Raw genomic sequence first — 22,133 nt, 5'->3', positions numbered from 1 at the left:
AGGCAGCCTGGCTCGGCATCCATGCTCTTCCCACTTCAGCGTTACTCCAGTCTCTGTCTCTCCAAGGTCTCAAAGCACGTCTTAGATAAATAGTATCCCTTAGAATATAAAAGTATCAAAGGAAACATTAAAGCTGAGATTTTTAAATTTTCTCAAGCATTGTGTGCTTAGAGGAGAGAAAAACTACAGCTTTAGAGCTAGGCAGTCAGCTTAGCACAATTAGAGGTGGTGTCTAAACCTAGGGATTACAAAATATAGAGGGTGCCACTATCTCATGAGAATAAAAACCTTTTGACCTACAAATGAAAGAAAATGAAACACATTTGAACACTGGAATCTAAAGTACCCAGGGATCCCAGTGTCTGTGGTTATCTTGTTAAAATAATGACTTCCGTTAAGTAAATTATTAAAATAATTAGACTTATTTTAAGTAAATTGGACAAAAAGACTTAAAGTCTTGATCTAAAACTTGGAAGTTAAGAAATTTTCTTGATAGGACACTTAGTGTGTTGGGAGAGTGCCACCTATTGGTGGTATAATGTACTGCATCACAGGTGTTTTAACCTCTCAAGTACTCTTGATGCAAGTCAGGCATAGAAAGGTGAGAGGGTTAAAAAAAAAAAACCTCTAAGGAAACAGAAGTGCTACAAAAGATATTGGCAAATGTTAAACATAGATTTGTAAAACACTAGTATTGATCAAAATTCAGAGGCATTTGTCCTCTCAGTATTTCTGAGAGAGCAGCTTGAAGAGACAGATATATAGATACATTTGATTCAAGAATTGTAGTTCTAGGAATATAGATTATCCTTGTACTTGAGTGCTAGGAAGAAAAATATAATCATGACAACATAAGAGAGTTTGAAATCAATCCTCTCAGTAGGGAATTGGTTGATAATTTTTGTCACATCCATACAGTGGAAAATACTTTAGACATTTTTTTAAATGAGGCGTTATCTATAAATCATAATATAGAATTATGTGTGGTTATTTTTAAACAAGGCAAAGAACAACATGTTTAGTAAACTATTATATGCAAAGTGCAGTTAGGAGTAAGAACCATGTCTGAAATGCAATCTAAATTTATAGTTGACCTGTTATCAGTTTTAGTTAAATTATTTCCATATTCCTTCGTTATTTACTGAACACCTACCATGTACTAAGCAACAAATTTTGGAACAGATGTACAGTCTGTATTTACAGGAAATGTAAAATTTTATTCTGTAAACTAACATAATATGCAATTATGTGGTATTGTTAAATAAGAATAGTTTATTCCTAAATATTCTTATTTAAATGTGCAAGTGGTCCCCTTATTTAATAAAATTCACCATTTGCTATAACACAGAACTTTTGAATACTTCCTAATAGCTAATTTACCCCCAATTTTTTCATATGGTTTTGCAAATGTGAACGAATTTGGAATCTGTCTGAACAATTGAGCTCGTGATTTCTTCCATATCCATGCATGGCTCTTACATGTTCTCAAAGATCTCAGTGTGGGAAGTTTCATAATACCCTTGGAGGTGTGAAGGAAGACAGGGATTTGACTCATGGACTAAACTTGAAAAAATATTGTAACTGGGCAATGGTTGCAAAAGGCCTTTCAGCAGTCATAGTTTGAAGGCTTTTCCCAGAAATATCTTTCCAAAGAATGTTAATAATAGCTTTGGAACATCCTCCATGTGAGGCGCAGTGCGTGGTCACCGCCTTCGGTTTAGGCGGTCCAGCGATCTCGTTCTGCTTTTGACACTGCTTCTGTCGGTTGCACTGGACAAGTTACTTCAGTTTCCTTTGTACAAAGCTGAGCGCTCTTTTGTGAGGTTATGGTAATTAACACTCTCTGAGTATGAAAGCATTTATCGTGTTGATCGTAGATCCTGAATATTATGACTAAAGAAAGCGCAGCTGTTAATAAGCTGTAGTGGAGAATTAAAGTCAAACTGGAAAGATACAGAAGGCCTCCTAAGCTGAGTGGGCACCATGTCTGCACACAGAACGTGTATGCTGTGTACACACAGTGTCCTCTCAGTGGTGACTGGTCCAGTTCTTTGGGACAGAATTCTTAGCATCCATGGAACTAGATTGAATTGGATACCATATGGAGTGGCAAGTAAGAGTTTATATTGTTTCTTCTTGAAAAGATTCTTTTATTTATTTAGAAAGCTTCCCCTTACTCCCCTGGAAAGGGGTGAAAATACTCTTCTTATTATAAAAGGATTATTGCAAAAAAAAATTTAGTAATGAGTTATGCACATACAGCTTTGTGATGCAATGTGATCATCACGTTAGTTTTCTCATTTGTAGAGTGGGAGTAGCACCCACACCTGCCTCCGAGGGTCATTTGAGAGTTAGATGTGATAATACACGTGAGATGCTTAACATGTAGTAAATGCTTCATAGGTGTTAGCAATGATTGTAAATCAAATCCTGTTCCTGGAAATGAGTTGAGCTAATGATTATTCCCCACTGCTACCTTATTATACAGTGCTAGAAGTCTCTTTGAAAGGAGGCAAGAATCAGAGACATTGAGGGAAGGGAGAGTATTTGGGGACTAACACAGAGCCAGATACCTCTGCAGACCCAGAGAGAAGCTGCTTCTGTGCCCCGCCAGGCTCCTAAGCTACCAGTGTAAGTCATAATGTCTGAGAGCGGCTTTATGCCTGGAAAGTGCCATTTAATGCTGGGTTTTAAATGAACATTCAGTGTATTCAACTTATAATGTTAAAACCTAGATTTTCCTAAGAATTTAAGTTCAACTTACACATTTTTGTCATTCTATTTATAAGGCCAATATTTTTATATAGAATAAGATCAATTTTTATTTTGTGATTAAGGTTTATATATCTCAAGGAACAGATTAAACTTTCCTTGAGAGTTATTTCAGTATCAAAACTCTGTTCGTTAAACCTCTAACACTTTGGTCTCCATTTGTAAATTTCATGTATTTGATTTTCTCTCAAGCACTTTATATACCTCAGAGGGCAGCCCACAATCCTAATAAGGATTTTCTTCTCAAGTATTAAAGTAGCTCTTATAAATCTAATAAATCAAACTTAAAATGTAACAAATTGAATTCCCTAATAAATTTAAATGCTGATTACCAACCTAATCAAGTTCTCTTAATTCTTATTCAACATAAAATCCTAAATCTAAAGTCAGTTCTATTTCAAATTTAAATCATGAGGCCTGTTAGATTCTCTTAAACATTATAGACATGTGAAATAACAAAAACCTCACTCTAAAACTTTGCTAGACAAGTATTAATATTCTAAACTTAATGTATGTCATTATCTCTGTAGCAGAATTACCATCTTAGGTCAACTGATGCTACTGGGTGGAAAAATTCATGACTGTGATTAAGTCAGTTATCAATTAGAGAATTAAGACCAGGATATGGGACATGTTACTCACAGTGTGGATCTAAGCAGCCAAGCATGACATGCAGAGCACTTGCTGTTATTTCCATGTTAACAGGGGACCCAAAGTGTTTCTCATGCATAATATTTTTTAATCAATATCTTCCATTGCAGTGGCTTTCAAGGAAATAATAGGACAGATAAAATTAATAAGTAAAAGCTTTTCTCCAACTACACATGACTCTCCTCAAGAATCAGATACTCCCTCCTAAAGGGATGTGCTCGCCCCATTGAGATTTCCTACCACACCGATGGCTCAGATCGATGGCAAACCTCCCCTCTCCCTGTAACAAATGCTGGTGTATTAGGGTTCTCCAGAAAAACAGAGCAAAGAGAGATTGATTCATTCCCATTCATTCATATAAAGAATTGGTTCGCGTGATTATGGAAGCTGGTAATTTCAAAATCCACAGGATGAGCTAATGGTGTAGGAGGCCCAAGTAGAGCCGAGGTTCCAGTTCAAAGGCCGTCAGGCAGGAAGAGCCATTGTTGCAGATGAAGTCCAAAGCCAGTCAGCAGAGGGCTGCAGAATTCTTCTACTCAGAAGGTCAGTCTTTCTGTTCTGTTCAGGCCTTCGACTGATTGAATGAGGCCCACCCATATTATAGAGGGTAGTTTACTTTACTCAAGTCCACCAATTTAAATGTTAATCTCATCCAAAAACACCCTCACAGAAACACCCAAAATAATGTTTGGCCAACTACATCTGTGCACCCCATGGCCCAGTTGACACATGAAATTAGCCATCACAACTGGGACTGATAAAAACGTTGAGAACCAGTTAAAGAAAATATTTGCGTTTTGTGGACCTTCTCCAGCCCCCACTACCATCCTATACACACTTAAGGCAGGGCCTTAATTTTCAGTTTGGAGCTAAATTTTCCTTCTCCATCCCCAGGTATCTGCTGGAGAAGGGCAGGGAGGATACTTAATGCTTGACCAGTGCCCCCTGCTGGACGGGGCTGTAATTGCAGGTCAGGGCCTCTTCTACCAAACCTGGAAAGAGATACTGGACTTGAGAAAGGGGACAAGTAAACAGGAACAAATGACAGAGAAGCCGGGTGCCAAAAGGAGGGACCATGCATCAGAGAAAGAATAGTAGAAATAAAGCTGCAATGTGAGTTTTTTAAACAACCTTGTCTGGGTAGATGCCTCAGAGGAAGAAACAGCAGGGGGCAAGTCAGTCACATTCAGGTTATGGTCATATTGTCATCATTGATTGAAAACATATTAAAGGAAAAAGAAACATAGTTTGCCTCAGAGTAAGGAAAGTTTAAAAAAAAAAAACAGCAAAAACCCTGATAGCAGGGAAAACTTCCTCTATTTCCTGCTCCTCGGAGGAGTGTCCTTGAACAAACTGCAGTTCCCAAACCCGATTCTCTGGAGTGGAGGTGAGTCACCAGCGTTCAGAACGCCAGCGGGGAGGACCGAGGGCCTTGTGGGACTGCAGACTCTATTTTGAGACCTGGCGAAGCTGTTGTCTCAGGGGCCTCAACAATTAGAGAACAGTTACAGGTGAGAGGGGTCTGAGGAAAAGATGACCAGTTGGTGACATGAGCACTTGGGAAGTTTGAGTTTGTGTACGCTGGGACTTTGGGGTGTCAGTTTTATTCAGTGCTTATTTTCCTACGAGCTCTACTGCACTGAAGTGCTAAGAAAGTATTTGGCCACGCTCTGTGATATAAAATATTCTGAATAGAGGCTGAATTTCATTATCGTTATGATTGTACCAATGTCCTATTGGAATCTCTCTAGTTGAGAGCCAAAGTAGAAAAATGAAAACATGCGTATAAAATGAACAATCTGATCACAAAAGCAACACTTTTATTTTTAATTAACAAGCGATCTAATTTATCTCAAAAATAAAATGTTTAGCAGTTTAAACTTTCTCCTTTGAAATCAGATTATGAATAGGCATTCAGTTTTCTAGACACGCCTTTTCAAAGTTATCTTTTACGAGGTGATTTGCTCTTTAATGGAAATTTTACTTTTGCATATTTTAAATAAATTTTGCAGATATTGTGATTTTTTTCTCTTTGGTGATAGGAATAGTTGAAATGTACTCAAAGAAGAATGAACTGTGATGAGTGGGACTATGAGAAAATCACTGTACGTGATAGTTTAAAGCCCCGTTCTACGTTTGCGATTTTGAATTCAGATAATGTATTTATTTTGACCTTTTCTTAATCAACCTCATAAGACAACCCTGGCTGGAACAAAGCTGCTGGCTGCCCATGCCTTGTAAGTGCAGACCTCATGGCCAGAGCAGGCAAGCCTGGCAGAGCAGGGGTGAGGAAAAGTTGATCTATTCCCCCTTCATGCAGCAGACAGATCATACCCTCTTACGACTGGGAGAAGAGCATCTAGAAAGTGCTTAGAAAGCTCCCAGGTTCTTGTCTTTGTGTTGACACAAATCTGCAAGGAGCAAAAGCTAGGGAGGTAATTGTTTTGCTCAGCATCGGTAGCCAATATCTTAAAGAAGCAAATTACAAAAGATTAGCTCACAACAACGCCTTCTTTATGCTTCCCTCTGAGCTTCAAGTCTCAGTGGCAGGCAGAGCTGTTGTGAACAGTTGTGCTGGTTGTGCACTGCTCAACCTTGGAAGATACCATTCACGTGGTAATCTTTGAGCATCTACAAAGAATAGCCAAAGAAATCACTTGCCTGAAGGAAGAGCTACTAGGGCTGTATCTGACTCTGAATAGATCCAGAGGGGAAGGTAAGAAGACAGTCATTTCAGATTAAGATAAATAGCAATATATGAGAAAAATCACAAAACAGAGTTAGGGGTCTTAAAATAGTTCAGTTTTGCTTTGCAATGTTGTCTTATTTCCTATAATTGAATGGAATACGTCTTGATGAATCATCGTATTGACAATGTTTAATGTTACTTTAATATTACATTAATTATCTAGAACTTGCTCTTCAAATAATAATAGATTCAACAGTATTTTTATCTCATAACCTTGAGATCTATGTTTCTGAATATTAACCAAGAGAGTTTTGAACAAATGTTAATACAGCTTTCTCTGCTTCAAAACTCAAGAAAATAAGCAAGATTAAAATAATATTCTTTAAAACACAATTATCTTTACCCTTATATTTTAATAATGTACTGTTTTTAGTAAAAGAAAACATTATCTTGAGACTTTATCCTGATTGACCTTTGGAATATCATTAAATTCCTCTGGACCTCAGTTTCCTCCACAGAAAAATGAGTGAGGGTTAGACTGTCCATGCTTACAATGTGTTCAATTCCATGCTTGCCCATCATTCTGAAAACATCAGGCACTACCTGAAGGGAATAGCGCCATCTCATGGTGATTACCTTATATTACAGCCACGAGTTGCAATGACCAATTGTCTTCCCAATATTTTGCGGCCTAATAGTAAAAATTTTCTTTTTTTTTTTTTTTTAAAGATTTTATTTATTTTTTGCCCCCAAAGCCCCAGTAGATAGTTGTATGTCACAGCTGCACACCCTTCTAGTTGCTGTATGCGGGACTCGGCCTCAGGCTGGACAGAGAAGTGGTGCCTCGATGCGCACCCGGGATCCGAACCCAGGCCGCCAGCATCGCAGCGCGCGCACTTAACCACCAAGCCACAGGGCCGGCCCTTTTTTTTTTTTTTTTTTTAAAGACTTTATTTAAAACTTTTTTTTTTTTTTTTTGTGAGGAGATCAGCCCTTTGCTAACATCTGCCAATCCTCCTCTTTTTTTGCTGAGGAAGACTGGCCCTAGGCTAACATCTGTGCCCATCTTCCTCTACTTTATATGGGATGCCACCACAGCATGGCTTTACAAGTGGTGCGTCGTTGCACACCTGGGATCCGAACCGGCGAACTCCGGGCCGCCGCAGCGGAGCGCCTGCACTTAACCACTTGTGCCACCGGGTCAGCCCAAAATTTTCTATTTAGAATCATAGAATGTGTAAACTAGAAAGGACCTTAGAGGCTAGTCTAGTTTCCTCATTTAACCAGTTAAGAATAAAGATTAGATGAACTCCAGACTTAATATGTAAAAAAAAATTTTTTTTGTCTATATTTTTTTGGTGTTTCCCTTGACTTTTTTTTTAATTCACATAATGTAAAATGAAGCATTTTCAAGTGAGCAGTTTAGTGGTATTTGGTACATCCACTATGTTGTGCAACCTCTCCTTTATTCTTAAGCACACACTTAGCTCCTGTTTTAAAATAATTCTTACTTGGTTAATGCAAAAAATAAAATGAAAGAGAAAATAAAATGTACTCCTTATATATAATACTTGTTTATTTTTCCTAAGTGCTGACTTCTCAGATTGTCACTTCAGGATGGTACTTCAAGACCAGGAAGGGAGGAAATGAAATGGTTTAGCTGTCGTTGCAGTTAGAAAAATATGAAGTAGGTTGGTTTAGAAAATTAATATGTTGAACTTTCCTCCTATTTGCCTCTCTGTTGTATTGTTCAGTCGTGTCTCGTATCAAATATTAGAGGGTACCTCCTTGATTTCCTCTGAGATTGCCTGAATGTAAGACTTCATGTTGTGTTTCCAAAGCCCAGGATGTTTAGAAATTGGGAAAACCTTTCATGTAATCAGTCCTTAATAAGAAATTCAGAAGTTATTAATCATTATTTTAAGGTTTTCGTGTGTGGCATAATTTAATACTGTTACAAGTGTATAAATTTTGAGTCCAAGTTTTAGAAAGCAAAGGGGTCCCCCATTTTTGGCATTCAGACCCAACAAATCTCTCTCTTCAGTCAGAGTCTGGCTAAATAAACAGCAGTCTGGTGGGAAAGGCTGAGTGTGACTGAACTTGGGAGGGGCAGCGTTAGGTGAAGGCAGGGGGTGGGGAACTTGACTGGTCTGTGGCCCTCGAGTTTCCTTAGAGCATTAACGTTTGCAGGAGGCCCGCAGAATGTAGACCCCGCCAAGACTTTGGCCTTCATTACTTCCCTGTCCTCAACAAGTACAATTTAATTGAACGTTAAGCAATTTGATCTCTTTCACCTAATAAATCGAGCAAATTCAATAAACATAAATCCTGCTAATGACAGAGCTGACCCTGGTGGGGCTGAGCTCCTCAGCATTCGTGGTTATTACCCTCCCTGGAATTGAGTCACGAATGCTTATTGCCCAACTAAGTACTTACCTGATGCTTACGGTCGAAGGAATGTATTTAATAATTTTCCTCTCTGGGTTTCAGAAGAGCAGCTGTGGAGAAGGAAGAACAAAGCTTTGCAGATAGACCGATTTAGTTTCAAATCCCTCGCCTAAACTAAGACAAGTGACACCATAAACCTTAATTTTCTTACTGGAAACAAAAGGAACTAATTACAGTTATTTCATAGGGTTGATCTGAGATTTAAATGAAAAAGTGTACGCGGAAGTACACAGCTCCTGGCACATAGGAGCTTTAATAGCATGTTAGTGAACTCTCCTTTTTTCTGTTCTCCAGCAGCGATCTCTAGCAGCCAGCGTTGCCGGGTACTCTTGTTTCCCTAACACTTGCTTGTCTGTTGTCTGTGCCTGTGACTCTCTCTGAGTTCCTTTCCCTCCTCCTCTTCACCTGGTGAGCTTCTTTCCTGTAGAGTCTCGCCTCCAAGGTGAAGCCTTCCCCAGCTCTTCCTGGCTGACCCTCGTCATCACCTCTTCTGTGGTCCCCATGAGCTGTTGCACGTGTCACAGTGTACTGCCGTTATAACCTTCCTGTCTCCCAAACCCCACCCTGCCTGTGATATTCTCAGCCTCTGTTGGAATGAGTGAATGAGTCAATCACTGAAAGAAAGGACAAGTTGCCTTTAATATCACCAAGGCAAAGTACCATAATCCTGTTCAAGAGATAAAGCTCAAAAAAATGTGTCCAGTCCCGGGAACTAGGATGTGGAGAAGCAGGATTGGAACCTAAGACTTGGACTCGCATCCTTTCTCTGTTTAGTATCCCCAGTTTTCTCTCACAACTCAGCAAGTTTTAATATCGGGGAGCAAGGTTCCCGCCTATTTACCAGACACAGTGGGTAAGAGTTTATTCTCTGAGAAAGAGCGTAAGTGGACAGCCGCTGGAACAGATGCCAAGTTCCACAGGGTGTGGCATTGCCAGTAGAATCCCTTTTCACATTCCTTTCTCTGTCATCAGTACTGGATGGTATGTTCTGTCAATGGCCAACATTTTTCTAGTTTCATAGCTTTTGCTAATTTCAGTCAAGGAAAAATGCCTGTTACACTGCTGATTCAGCATGCACTGGGGTAAATCTTCATTCCACTCTCCCTGCCTCCTCCCTTCATTTCCTGGTTGTGTGTGTATGTTTTCCGAACACCAACATCAATTAATAATACACTTGGAAGCCTATAAGAAAAACACCTCGTCTAGAAATTTGAGCAAAATATGATCCATTTTTCTTAGTGTATAAGAATTGGTCCCTGTTTCTCCTCTATTTGAGAAGGATGCACTTCAAACTTTAGAGCACTGAGTTTGTTGCCCTGATGTGTGGAGAATGAAATGCAGCCTCTTCCTCATTTCTAGAAGCAGCTGAATTTAATCTGCCTCAGAACTAAAACTTTACCTCCCAGTTTCCTCACATGCCAGAGTGGCATTGTGACATGTGACTGTCCAGACCAGCCCTGCAGATGTGTCTGTCATCAGGAATGGAGATTTCCTGCCAGGATATAGTAATGTGCTTCCCAATGCTGCTGACAGCAGGGGCCCCAGACCCACTGGCTCCGGGGGGTAATTTTTAAACGTTTTTTTTCCAATTTAAAGAGAAAATCAAAGCAGCCCCATCTGTCATATGAATCTGCCATGCCAGGGAGATGAGTGTGATCAGTGGCCTGGATCTTGTTTAGCCCACTTAGTGACGGTGTCCCACACCCTCCCATGTGTGTCTTTTATAGCTTTGATCAAGAGCTGAGCATTTGTGCTTGGGGAGGTGAGGAATGCAATGAGAGGGGATGCTTTGAGGTGTGAATATTTCCATTTCCTATTCATTTCACATTCGGATTTGGCTAGATCTGGACGAACACATAGTATGGTGTCTCAGAAATGGTATTTTCCTCACAAGCCCTGCTAAGCAAAGCTATTCCTTTGCATCAAGCCCCAGACAACTAGGTGTGTAATTGTTGACGTGCTTAAGTAAAGGGTTTTGGAGAAGGAAAAAGACTCTAGGGACAGAAAATGTGTTCATCTCCACACAGTGAGCTGGATGACGTAGCAGCCAAGAGATTCTCATGGTCTCTCATGGGAAGTTGTGGAAATAGTTCAGGGATCTGCTGTTCCCGGGCTTCGTACCCTCAACCAACCACGATTCACTGCATGCCCAAGCCGGACTGTAGCCATGACCCAGCCCTAGAGATAACCAAGGCCAAGCGCCTCCAATCTAGAATGGGTTCCAGTTGGGGCTTGCGGTGCTCAGAGGCCCAGCACGTGCTAGAATGTGCATGTGTGCAAATCCTGAAGAGGATGCCTTGCCCAAGACTCATTAGAAAACTGTGATATTCCACTTGCTCCCCTGAAAGATGATAAGAAAACTTCTCTCAAGACATTTCTAAAGGATTCAGGCACATACTAAGAATTGTTGAACATCAGTTTTTTCCCTATACTTTGAGTTCTCTTGATCTGGTGTTAAAATGTGTTATCGCTCATACTTTATCACTGCCCGACCAAGTAGTTAAATTTGCCAAGGCAGTCACTAATTGTGTGCGTGTTACTTGAGATGAAGTCCATGAAGATATCTTCCTCTCTTTCCTGAGCTAGAGTTTCCCTCCATCTATTTAAAAATTCCAAACGATCTTGAAACAATATGTAAAAACCTCTGGAGACTGCACTTTGATTGCTCTTAATATACTGCACAATTCTTTGCCCAATTGACAGCTCCTTTTAAGTTTTGCTAACACTAAAATTTATATCAATCATTCTGATACTGTCTTTGAAAATCTTCATTTATTTCCAGATGTTCAGTAGGGACTTAGTGGTTTTGCCTATGAGAAAAAACTGTAATCTCCATTTTTTTGGTGCTTCGAAATTTATGAACAGTTCCATACATTATCTCATTTTTTATGTGTCAACACAGAGGCAGGCAAACAGGAATTATCCCCATGTGACAGATGTGGAAACTGAGGTTTGCCCAAAATTGCTAAGCTGGAAAATAACTGGTACAATCAGGACTTGAGCCCCGGCTGCTGCCTCCCAAGCCCACGTTCTTTCTGTTCCTCTGTACTCACTTCACCCTTCACCCTGACCAAGTGTGAGAGCAGATGTGTGCAACAGGAGAGGCGGCATGGATGGATTAGGATGGACCCATCCATGCTCCCCAAAAAATAACTCAAAGTGGCCTGTCCTGGTGAGGATGGGACTGGAGCACATCTTCAAATACAAAAGAAAGTACATTTAATGCACAAGTTATGTTTTGATAACTGACCAAAGCTGTCTTGAAGTTTGGAATGTTAATGTGTTAGAGAAAGTAAAGCAGCAAAGGACAATGAGTTCTAGAATCTTAAAAATGTGTAGCTGCAGGAGAAGGGAGGGGAAAGAAGATGCGGCAAGTCCTAGAGGCCCCACTCGGTTACTCTCCTCTGCTCCCCTTTACCAGCCTGGGTCAAGTCAGAAGCCTTCCTTAGGAGCCACTTGGGAGCCCCCAGACCCAGCCTGTAGTTTGCTTTCTTGATGCCTTTGGATATACTCTTTCTAAAATCAATCCCAAATATCTTTTCCTGTAAAATAAATCTTGCTTGTCTAGTTAGTTTCAGGTCACTCACCACCTTTTCCGGGAAGCTGTTTCTAAGCATTTCACAGGAGCAAAGGTCTGTTTCTGCTCTGCACTCTGCTCACATTTGGTCTCTTCCTTTTGCAATGCTAGATGGTGAGAGCTTGGAGAGTAGAAACCAGCTCATTTCTTGGTGGATGAGGTTTGGTCTAGGGAAGAGCATAGGAACAAGGGCCAGACAGCCCTGGGATGGCCCCATGTCAGGCGACAGATCCGGGATCTCCAGTCTCAGCAGGGCTTCCCTACAGCCAGATGTTGGAGAGGAGCGTGCTCAGCCATCTCTGGATTTGGTTTTACAAAATGAGAACATGAATGAATTTATTTTTAATATCCACTCGTGATCACAACTTTTGCTTGGATGTAAAATATTGACCAAGTCTCCCTTTCAGATGTACAACAAATGTGTATAAAAAGTCACGAAAGAAAATGACCTCAGCTCTTGAAACTTGTAAACATCTCAGCAGTCTTGCTCTTGCAGGGAAATCTTTAATTCTTCTTTTTCAGACAAAGCACAAATGACAACCATTTGTGTTCTCTTTGTTTGAAGTTGTGTGTTTTGAGTCAAGGACCTATTTCCAGGTTCAGCTGTTTCTGTAGTGAAATTAATGTTTCTCATGAAATGGTTTCATGCAAAAGTGTTGGGGGGTCTGTTTGTTGTCTCTGGAATGCTTCTGCACAAGGAGAATTTGGGGAAGGGGTAACCATAATCCTATCTATCTGGTGGTTCAGGTCTTTTCTGGCCTTACACTTCCTTTGTGCAATTCTGGAAGAGAATCGTGTGTGCTCACATGCACACACATGCTTGCGCACATACATGCACCTTTGACAATGAAAGAAAGCCTTAGAAGTTCACACTGTGGCCTTGGTGCATTTCTTTAGTTTTGTATGTTACAGAAGGAAACAAAGTAGAGGAAAACTCCCCTAATCTGTGGTCCAGGCCAGTGTGGCTGTCACCTTGTGTGACTGCCCTAAAAGTGTCCATCCAGTCCTGGGGCCTGCAAACCTGCATCTCTGAGTTTTGACAGAGCTGCGTTTAGAATATGAAGCTATCCCTTCTAAAGCTTTCCTCTCTAGATCTTCTAAATAATTCTCCTAGAAGCAGGCAAGAGCCTGGGACCATGAAATGCATTGAAAGCTCGGTAACCCCAGAGCAAATGGAGAACCAGGAGCCCATGTGCTCGGTGGGTCCTGTGAGGAGGACTAAAGGAGAGTTTAGAAGTCAGACGGCCGTGGGGCTGACCCAGCTTGGACTGGGAATATGGCCTCGGGGAGTGGTAACTGCAGATGAGTCTATGTGGGTGCAGAGAGGTAAAGATGAGAACTGCAAAGGAGCTGAGAGAGTTGCAGGAGAGGCCCAGTGTTTAATGTGCACCGTGGAGCTTCACTACTGAGTTCCAATCTGGCAATGCCATCTACCAGCTGTCACTTAACCACTCTGTGCTTCTGTTTCCTCATCGGTAATATGGAGATGACAATAATACCTCTTATAGGGTGGTGTGAGTGTTTTAGTGAATTGATGTGTAAGTGCTTAGGACAGCACCTGGTACAGAGCAAGCAATAGAGGACTGTTAGCTATTATTATTACTATTATCATTACTACACTATCGTCATCATCATCATCATCATCATTACTATAATACTATTCATCAAGACCAGGTCTTGAGTAGAGATATAGTAGTAGCTACTAAATTCAAATAGTACCTAGTAGCATCCTCACTTGGTTCTCTCATTTTTGATCACCAGAGATACATTTTTTCAGTCTCTAGTGAGTGAAAAAGTACCTGTCTGTAAGTATGATTACTTTATACCTCTAAAATGTTTTGATGATAACATTTTGATGATGGGTTCAGATAAAGCCGTTCTTCCGGAAGGCCTGCAACACTCTCAGGGTGCTGGCTCTGTTTTTCAGTTCCTTAGTGCCCTGGGATATGTTCTACCAACTGTTCAGCTACTATTTTTGGTCTTCAATTTAGAATCTTAATTATGTCCTACAGCATTCATCGTGTGTGAATGTACAGAGCTCCCATAAAGAATATTGAGACACGTTCCAGGCTCAGAGGTGTTGAGGGGAGATGGGGGCATGCGGTGGACAGTGCCCTGGCTGATTCCTTTTGCTCTGAGCTGGGAGTGGGTGCATCTAGGTGCGAGCAAACAGCGATGGTGTGTCACGTTGCTTGTCATTTCCTTCTTAGATGACTATGCCCAGCTGTGTAACATCCCCGTCTCGGGACGCCGGCAGCCATATGGACGGGATGCTTTGGTCGACTTCAGTGAGCAGTATGCTCCAGAAGCTGATCCCTACTTCATTCAGGACCGTAAGCAACATTTTTTGGTTACTTTGAAACTAAATTGTGATTAAAGGTTAGTCAGCGGTCCTCAAAACGTAGTGTGGGAAACTTGTTAGAAATACCGATTTTCAGGCCACACTCTAGACCTGCTGAATCAGAAACTCTGGGGTGAGACCCAGCAATCTGTTTCACCAGCCTTCTGGATAATCTTTATGCATGTTTAAGTTTGAGAACCATTGGATCAGATTATTAGTCTCGCTGGTAGAGATGCTGTTATGTTTACTATCCTTAAAGAAAATTATCTTCTTATAGTTTCCATAACAAAATCATTTTTTAATCCATTCAGTGGTGGTCTAGTTTGAGGGCTAGGGTTTTCTTGAAAGCCTGGTTTGAACTGTAGTCTTTTTTCATACAAGGAAATGACAAATGTTAACTGTACTGAGTTGATCCTTACAAGTATTTTAGAGTGGGAGGTCAAAAAAATTGCTCTCCTGGGCCGGCCCCGTGGTGTAGCGGTTAAGTGCACGCTCCGCTGCTGGCAGCCCGGGTTCGGATCCCGGGCACGCACCAATGCACCACTTGTCAGGCCATGCTGTGGTGGCATCCCGTATAAAGTAGAGGAAGATGGGCATGGATGTTAGCCCAGGGCCAGTCTTCCTCAGCGGGAAAACAAAAAAAAAGAGGAGGATTGGCATGGATGTTAGCTCAGAGCTGATCTTCCTCACACACACACATACACACACAAAATTGCTCTCCTGGACAGAAATTAATTTTTAGAACCCACTCGGGAGGGGACTTAATAAGTAAAAAATGTGTGTGGGCTTTTCCTGGATTCGTGAGCAGAGTTCACCTGTGGGAGGTGGAGTGTGCATGCACAAATCGTGTTCCCATTTAGAAAGTAAATGTCTGAGGAAGCCACACGGGCTAGAGGTTTTTATGGGGGAAACCAGAGCTTTCAAATACAGACTAATTATGTGGAGTCTGAAAAACAGGATGGTACAAAATGAAATATTAGTAGAGAATAGGTTGTGTCCCCTCAAGCACAGGAATAGGGACGCACAGAGTCCAGACGCCTCGTCCCCATCTTACAGAGGGCCCCTCCTGGCAGCATAAAGCTGCAGCAGGTTTTCAAGACAAGGAGTCCCTGTGGGCCAGGGAGTGGAGGTTAGGACTTCGGAGACGCTGCTGAATTACAAAATACAACGGAGCTTTTTCTTTCTTTGGGCCCTGACACCTGTGCACAAAGCAAACTCGCCATGACCTGGTTCCTGAGGAGCAACTCAAGCTTCGTGATTGCATTTGGATCTACTTCAGTTCTGAGTTGAAGAGTTTTTTCTTCCTTCCCTTTTCCTTTCTCCTTCTCCTTCCCTTTCTCTCCCTCCCACCCTCCTTCATTCCTTCCTTCCTGTTGTTTTTTGAAGGATGCAGTGTGTTTTCCTCCAGCAGAATTGAGTGCTTTAAAATTCACGTGAAAACAGCATTCTATTAATCCAGCCAAGTTGATTAACACACCTGCGTAACCCCCACCCAGGTCTAGAACATTGTCAGCACCCAGAATGCCTCTGGTGCCCTTTCCCAGTCCCCTCCAGCCCCAAGGGTAACCACTCTCGTGACTTTCTAACACCTTAGATTATTCCTTTTAATCAACAACACATACCCATGCACTACTTCATGAAATGTGCCTAAATGCACTGACAACTATGAGACTGTGTGCTTATGATTTTCTCCACTTCTCCGTGTGTATGTTATAGGTCAATAAACATTTACCTTAAAAAAAATAATGAAAAGAAGGGAGAAGAAATGTTAAGGCTGAGAGAAAGCCCTGTTTGCCTGCCCTATAAATCCAAAGAGCAGGTTACGTCTGTGTGCGGCTCTGACACAGTCTCATGGCTTATGTGTGTGTCCTCCATCGCATTATGGTTCAGATTCCAGGAACTTTAATGTTGAAATGTTCTGGCTTATGTACCTTCTTTTGTAATGCTGACATTACTTTAAAAATTTTTTAATTCGCTACAAATGTTAAGAAATAAACATGTTGGTGTCACATCAATTTCCTCTTTAGCAACATACGAAGTTGAGAGGCAGTTCCAAGACCTCCAGCTTTGACTATGTAATAGCCTTTAAATTTCTTACAAGTTACAGAGAAATAGCTCCTCCTTCCCAGATCAGGAGCAAGGGCCTTCTGGCTCTGCTGTAGAAATGATCATATTGGGTTGATAGTAACATAGAGGGAAGGCTGAGGTTTCTTACCACCTTTCTGATTCACCATCACTTGCCTTCTGGTTATTTGAGAAAGTTGAGCTAATGGCTGGTAGTACCTTTAGTTAGAGCAGTATTTCTAAAATTGGAATCTTTTTCCAGAGATCAACTTTTTCTTGTAAAGGACCGGATAGTAAAAGTTTTAGGCTTTGCAGACCTAGTCTCTGTTGCAGCCACTCAACTCTGTCATGGTACCAGGAAAGCAGCCACAGACAATACGTCAGGTCAGCGAATGGGTGGGGCTGTGTTCCAGTAAAACTTTATTTACAAAATAGGCAGCAGGCCAGATTGGAGCAAGGGCTGCAGTTTCCTGACCGCTGTTTTAGAGTCCTCTAGAAGGGTTTTGGGGAGAGATTCAAAATTTCAGTTCGTATTTTAATTTCTGTGATAAAAAAAATAGTTTTACTAGTTATAAAGTCAAAATGATTTGGCCGTGATACATGGAATTTGAAAATATTTTCATAGATTAAGACTTTATTTTCTTAAGTCAGTATTTCTTGAACTAGCTTTGGGGATCTGGTGACATGGTCTTGATGGCCTGTAATATTTTTTCCCCCTTTAAAATTTTAAAAAGAGCCTGTCGTGGATGTATTACTCAATTTTTAAAATGACTGAGTTAGACCTTATAGCCCTGCATAAGCCATGATATGTTGGTGCCCCCTGCAGTCCCACTGGAGAATTACTTCAAAGCCAGATGGAGAGTTCTGGCCCTATTTTGATTTTTTTTTTTTTTTTTTAAAGCTCGTATGTGGTGAGGTTTGGAAGGGGGGGAGGGGATGAGAGGCCACATCAGCAGTGTTTTTGGGTCACCATGGATTTATATTTACAACTTTCCTCCCTAGAAAGAGAGCTAAACACTCTTGATGCCTGGTTAAATTGTTTTTCTATTACTGGACTCTAGCTCTGAATCAGTTTAAAGATGTCTAAACTATAAAAAGAGCCTAACAAGAGCTTCTTTGTTTCCTTAAAAAAAGACTTTCAGTTTTCTAAACACTAGTGTGATGTATTTTTCTCATTTATCAAGATGTTTTGAGTCTCTTTTACTGCCTTTATCCTTTGATCCCCAGAGCCCTTTCGTAAGGTTCCTTCCACAGCCAGAGCAAACAAACAGGCTTCACACGGCAGGGCAGCCTGGCTTTCTCAGCTCTGGGGAACTCCAGAGAAAAAGCACCGCCTCAAAGCCCCATGGATCTTCTGAGCAAATGTCTACGGAACTCGGATAGCGAATGCCACTGCTTCTATCCTGAAAGATGTTCTGACATTTGCCCTACTGAGAACTCAGGAAATTTGGAATTCTAGATACAAACTTTTAATAATTAAGGGCAAAACAACCATACTTGCTTTATCATTTTATGTGATTTTAATAAAGAACATCAGAATTCAAGATGTGGTGCTAATCTGTACAACATACACAACGTTTTTAATATATTTAATATTGTGTACAGATATATTCCATGTTAAATTTTAATGCTAACTTTAAGGTGTCTGGACTATGTATATATGATGAACCATAACCTTAATAATCATAGAGTTTCAAAAAATGATGTAAGAGGTTGAAATTTCTAACTTGGTGCCTGTTCTTTCCTTTCCAGGGTTTTTAAATAGCTTTGAGGAGCTGCAGGCTGAAGAATGCGGCATCCTCAACGGATGTGAAAATGGCCGCTGTGTGAGGGTGCAGGAAGGTTACACCTGCGATTGCTTTGATGGGTACCACTTGGATATGGCCAAGATGACCTGTGTCGGTAAGAATGATGTGTGTCCCGTGGGAAATTATTCTTTTCCTGAGATCCTCTGTGGCCAGATCTCATAAAGTGAAGTACATTTAAGGTAGATTTGCCGAGTTTGAGTTTGGGAAGAGGAGGAAAGTTCTGGAAATGGGGGTAGTGATGGTTGCACAATGTGAATATACTTAGGGCTACTGGACTATCCGCTTAAAAATGATTAAAATGATCGATTTTTATGTTCTATTTTACCACAATTTAAAAAAAAGAGTTGATATCTCGTTTAAAAATTTGTATGGTGATACATATGGAGGAAAGGCCAGAATGGACTCTTTTAAATTTAGCTTGTGTCTATGCAGCAAGTAATGTTTTCCCTGAATACCTGACACAAGCATAAGGGAGTGTAGATGTCTGAAAAAAATACAGCTTCCATGGTAATCATTTTGGAGAAAGTTGTTCCTAAAACTTTCTCTCGCATTGCCTTCCCTCTTATTTTTAAAAGGACGGCGAACATACATTTATCCTTCCCTATGTGATCAGTGTTGTCTTCCAGGGCCAGTTGGCCTCTATGCTAAAAGGCCCTTGACTTGAAGTGGGTTTTTTTTTTCTTTTTTGGTGAGGAAGAGTGGCCCTGAGCTAGCATCTGTTGCCAATCTTCCTCTTTTTGCTTGAGGAAACTGGTCCCTGAGCTAACATCTGTGCCAGTCTTCCTCTAGTTTGTGAGTGGGATGCCACCACAGCATGGCTTGATGAGCAGCATGTAGGTCTGCACCCGGGATCTGAACCCACGAACCCCAGGCTGCTGAAGTGGAGTACGCAAACCTAACCACTACGCCACCAGGCCAGCCCCCAACGTGTTTTCTTTCTATATTTTTGTGGCTCTTCTGCTCTCCTGTAGCAGCCCCTTTTCCCACTTAAGTTTTGTTAGTCTCGTTGTCTGGTGGGTCTGGAAAATAGGTAACCTGGGGTATTACAGGTGTTTCCAGTGCATAAGAGCCTTTCCTTTCTGTGGAAAGAAATCGAACAAGGTAACTGAAGCCTTTAGAGAAGCTGCTCAGAGGGCGCTCTGCTCACTCCTTTGGTTCTTAGCTGTGTTCCTCTTGACACATCTAACAGTTCTTCTATACCTGTGCAAGGGAATTTAGGAGTAGGATGGTTCTTCCAGCTTTCCTGAGGTTTTGACTATAAAATGTCAAGCTGACAGAATGTTTATGTTGTGTTAAATAGCAGAGAAAGAAATTCTAGAACTTCCCTGATAATCTACCTTTCTAAGAACTAGAAAGTTTTATTTATCTTGCATGTGATTGAAACAGACAAGAATGGGAAAGACTGTACAGTTTACTGGGGGGAGAGCAGAGAACAGCCGGGCCGTGCTCAGGCCAGATGCCTGGATGCCTCAGGTGAGCTATAGGTTACGTTTCCTCGATAGCAAAGCTTATTTACCTGCATGGTTTGGCTTATTGCAGATGTCAACGAATGTGACGAGTTGAACAACCGGATGTCTCTCTGCAAGAACGCCAAGTGTATCAACACTGAAGGTTCCTACAAGTGTTTGTGTCTGCCAGGCTATGTCCCTTCTGACAAGCCCAACTACTGCACTCCGTTGAATACCGCCTTGAATTTAGAAAAAGACAGTGACCTGGAGTAAAAGAGAATCTACATAATCGAAGCCCATATACCCTGCACTGTGTAAAGGAAAAGAGAGAAATGTATTATACTTGAGATATTGCACCTAAACCTGGAATGTTGGCAGTATGGAAACATCATGGCATTGCATGTCCTCAGAAGAGAATGAGAGGATTCAGTGTGAGCCTGACTGGTGTGACAGACCAAATGGACATTTCTCTGAAAAACCAGTATATATAGTCTGTTCATATGTAAAATTCAGTGGAAAAGAGGCGGAACAGTGCTATTATTTTAAACAGAAGGTTGTATTATTATGTCGTTTTGTTTTTTACTATTGCTTGATTAATTTTGGCATTTAAATAGTGGTGGAAATATTTTATATAATTTTCATTTTTTTGTTGTGCAGTTCCTTGGCTACTGTTTTTCTTCAGATTTTTTTTTTTTTTAAATCTCAAGTGCAAAAGTCTTTGATGAAATATTGTTAAACTGTATTATAAGTGTTGTTACACAGGGTTATGCTATTCCTGGTCTGGAGCATTTTTAAAATCCAAATTGTCTGTCCTGTGGAGCAGGCAGTGATTTTTGTTTCAAAACTTTTATACACATTTGGAGAAAAGTACTTTATATTTACGGTGTATTGTCTGATTTTAATGTCCATTCTTAGCCAAGCTGCTATTAGGTGTCAATTGGATCCCTTTCCTACATTAAAATGGAAGAACTAATGAGCTTACATTAGTATTGTAATGTGTAAAGTAAACCCAGCAAAATTTTTTGAAAACTTGATGATCCCAATATATTTACCATTGTATGTTAAAGCAAAATAAATCACCATTTTTTTAGAAAAAAATTCTGAGTGACTGTTAATGAGTCCATGTGTACAAGTTGTCTCCCCCCGCCCTTTATTTTTATCAATGGTTCTCTATTAATGTAGGGTCTTGTACAGGTTAATTATTAAATTTGTTAGATACTGTAATGGACTGAATTGTGTCCCCCCCAAATTCATATGTTGGAGTCTTAACTCCCCAGTGACCTCAGAATGTCACTATATTTGCAGACAAGGTCTTTAAAGAGGTAATTAAGGTAATAAATGAGGTCATTGGGGTGGGCCCTAATCGAATATGACTGGTGTCCTTATAAGAAGAGGAGATTAGGACACAGACACACAGAGGAAAGAATGTGTGAAGACATAGTGAGAAGACAGCCCTCTGCAAGCCGGAGAGAGGCCTCAGAAGAAATCAGCCCTGCAACACTTTGATCTCGAATTTCTAGCCCCCAGTATTATAAGAAAATTTGTTGCCTAAGCCACCTATCTGTGGTACTTTGTCATGGTAGCCCTAGCAAACTAATACAGACATACATCACAGGAAAAATGAATAATAGCTTTCAAAGTTCTAGTCCCTGCTTAATACACATCTACAGTCATGCAATCGTTTTATAACTTAAACTGAATTTCAGAATCCATTTTTACATTTATTATTTAAATTATTATTATTTAAATACATCTGAGTTAAACAAACAAGCAAAAAACTATGTATAGGCATACCCAGCAGAAAATCTCCCCATTTAACATTTTCCTGAAAGACAGGCTTTTGGTTTTTAATACTTTTGTATGCAGAATAATGGCACATCAAAGATGTCCATGTCCTAATCCCTAGAGCCTATGAATTTGTTACCATATGTGGCAAATGGGAATTCAGATTACAGATGGAATTACGGTTGCTAATCAGCTGGCCTTAATAAGGAGATTATCCAGGTGGGCCCAATATAATCACAGGCCATAAGAGTAGAAGAGGCGGGCAGAAGAGGAAAGTCAGGGGGAGATGTGAAAAGGGAAGAAGTCAGATGCCAGGTGAGAAAGACTCTACTCCCCACTGCTGGCTTTGAAGACAGGAAGAGTGGAGGGGCCATGTGCCAAGGAATGTGGTAGCCTCTAGAAGCTGGAAAAGGCAAAGTGCCATTATTCTCCCCTAGAGCCTCCAAAAAGGAACACAACCCTGCTGACTCCCTGATTTCAGACCAGTGACATTTGTGTCAACTTCTAACCTATAGAACCGTAAATTAACAAATGTGTTGTGTGAAGCCAC

General features: G+C 40.8%; 1 protein-coding gene across 18 annotated transcripts in view; it reads left to right on the top strand.

Annotated features, from left to right (window-relative positions):
* LTBP1 (latent transforming growth factor beta binding protein 1) overlaps positions 1 to 20,906 on the top strand; it is a 384,533-nt gene extending 363,627 nt beyond the window's left edge. For all 18 annotated transcript variants that reach the window (XM_087436922.1, XM_087436919.1, XM_087436921.1 and 15 more), the window contains 3 exons: positions 14,348 to 14,470; positions 18,295 to 18,444; positions 19,890 to 20,906. In XM_087436922.1, the coding sequence (XP_087293048.1) occupies positions 14,348 to 14,470; positions 18,295 to 18,444; positions 19,890 to 20,071 (455 nt within the window). In that variant the 3' untranslated portion in view covers positions 20,072 to 20,906. The remainder of the gene's footprint in view (positions 1 to 14,347; positions 14,471 to 18,294; positions 18,445 to 19,889) is intronic.
* The last annotated feature ends 1,227 nt before the right edge of the window (positions 20,907 to 22,133 follow it).

This window comes from Ceratotherium simum, chromosome 11, assembly GCF_057802395.1.
Source record: "Ceratotherium simum simum isolate JZ-2026a chromosome 11, ASM5780239v1, whole genome shotgun sequence".
NCBI lineage: Eukaryota > Metazoa > Chordata > Mammalia > Perissodactyla > Rhinocerotidae > Ceratotherium > Ceratotherium simum.
This window is presented reverse-complemented; position numbering and strand designations above follow the sequence as displayed.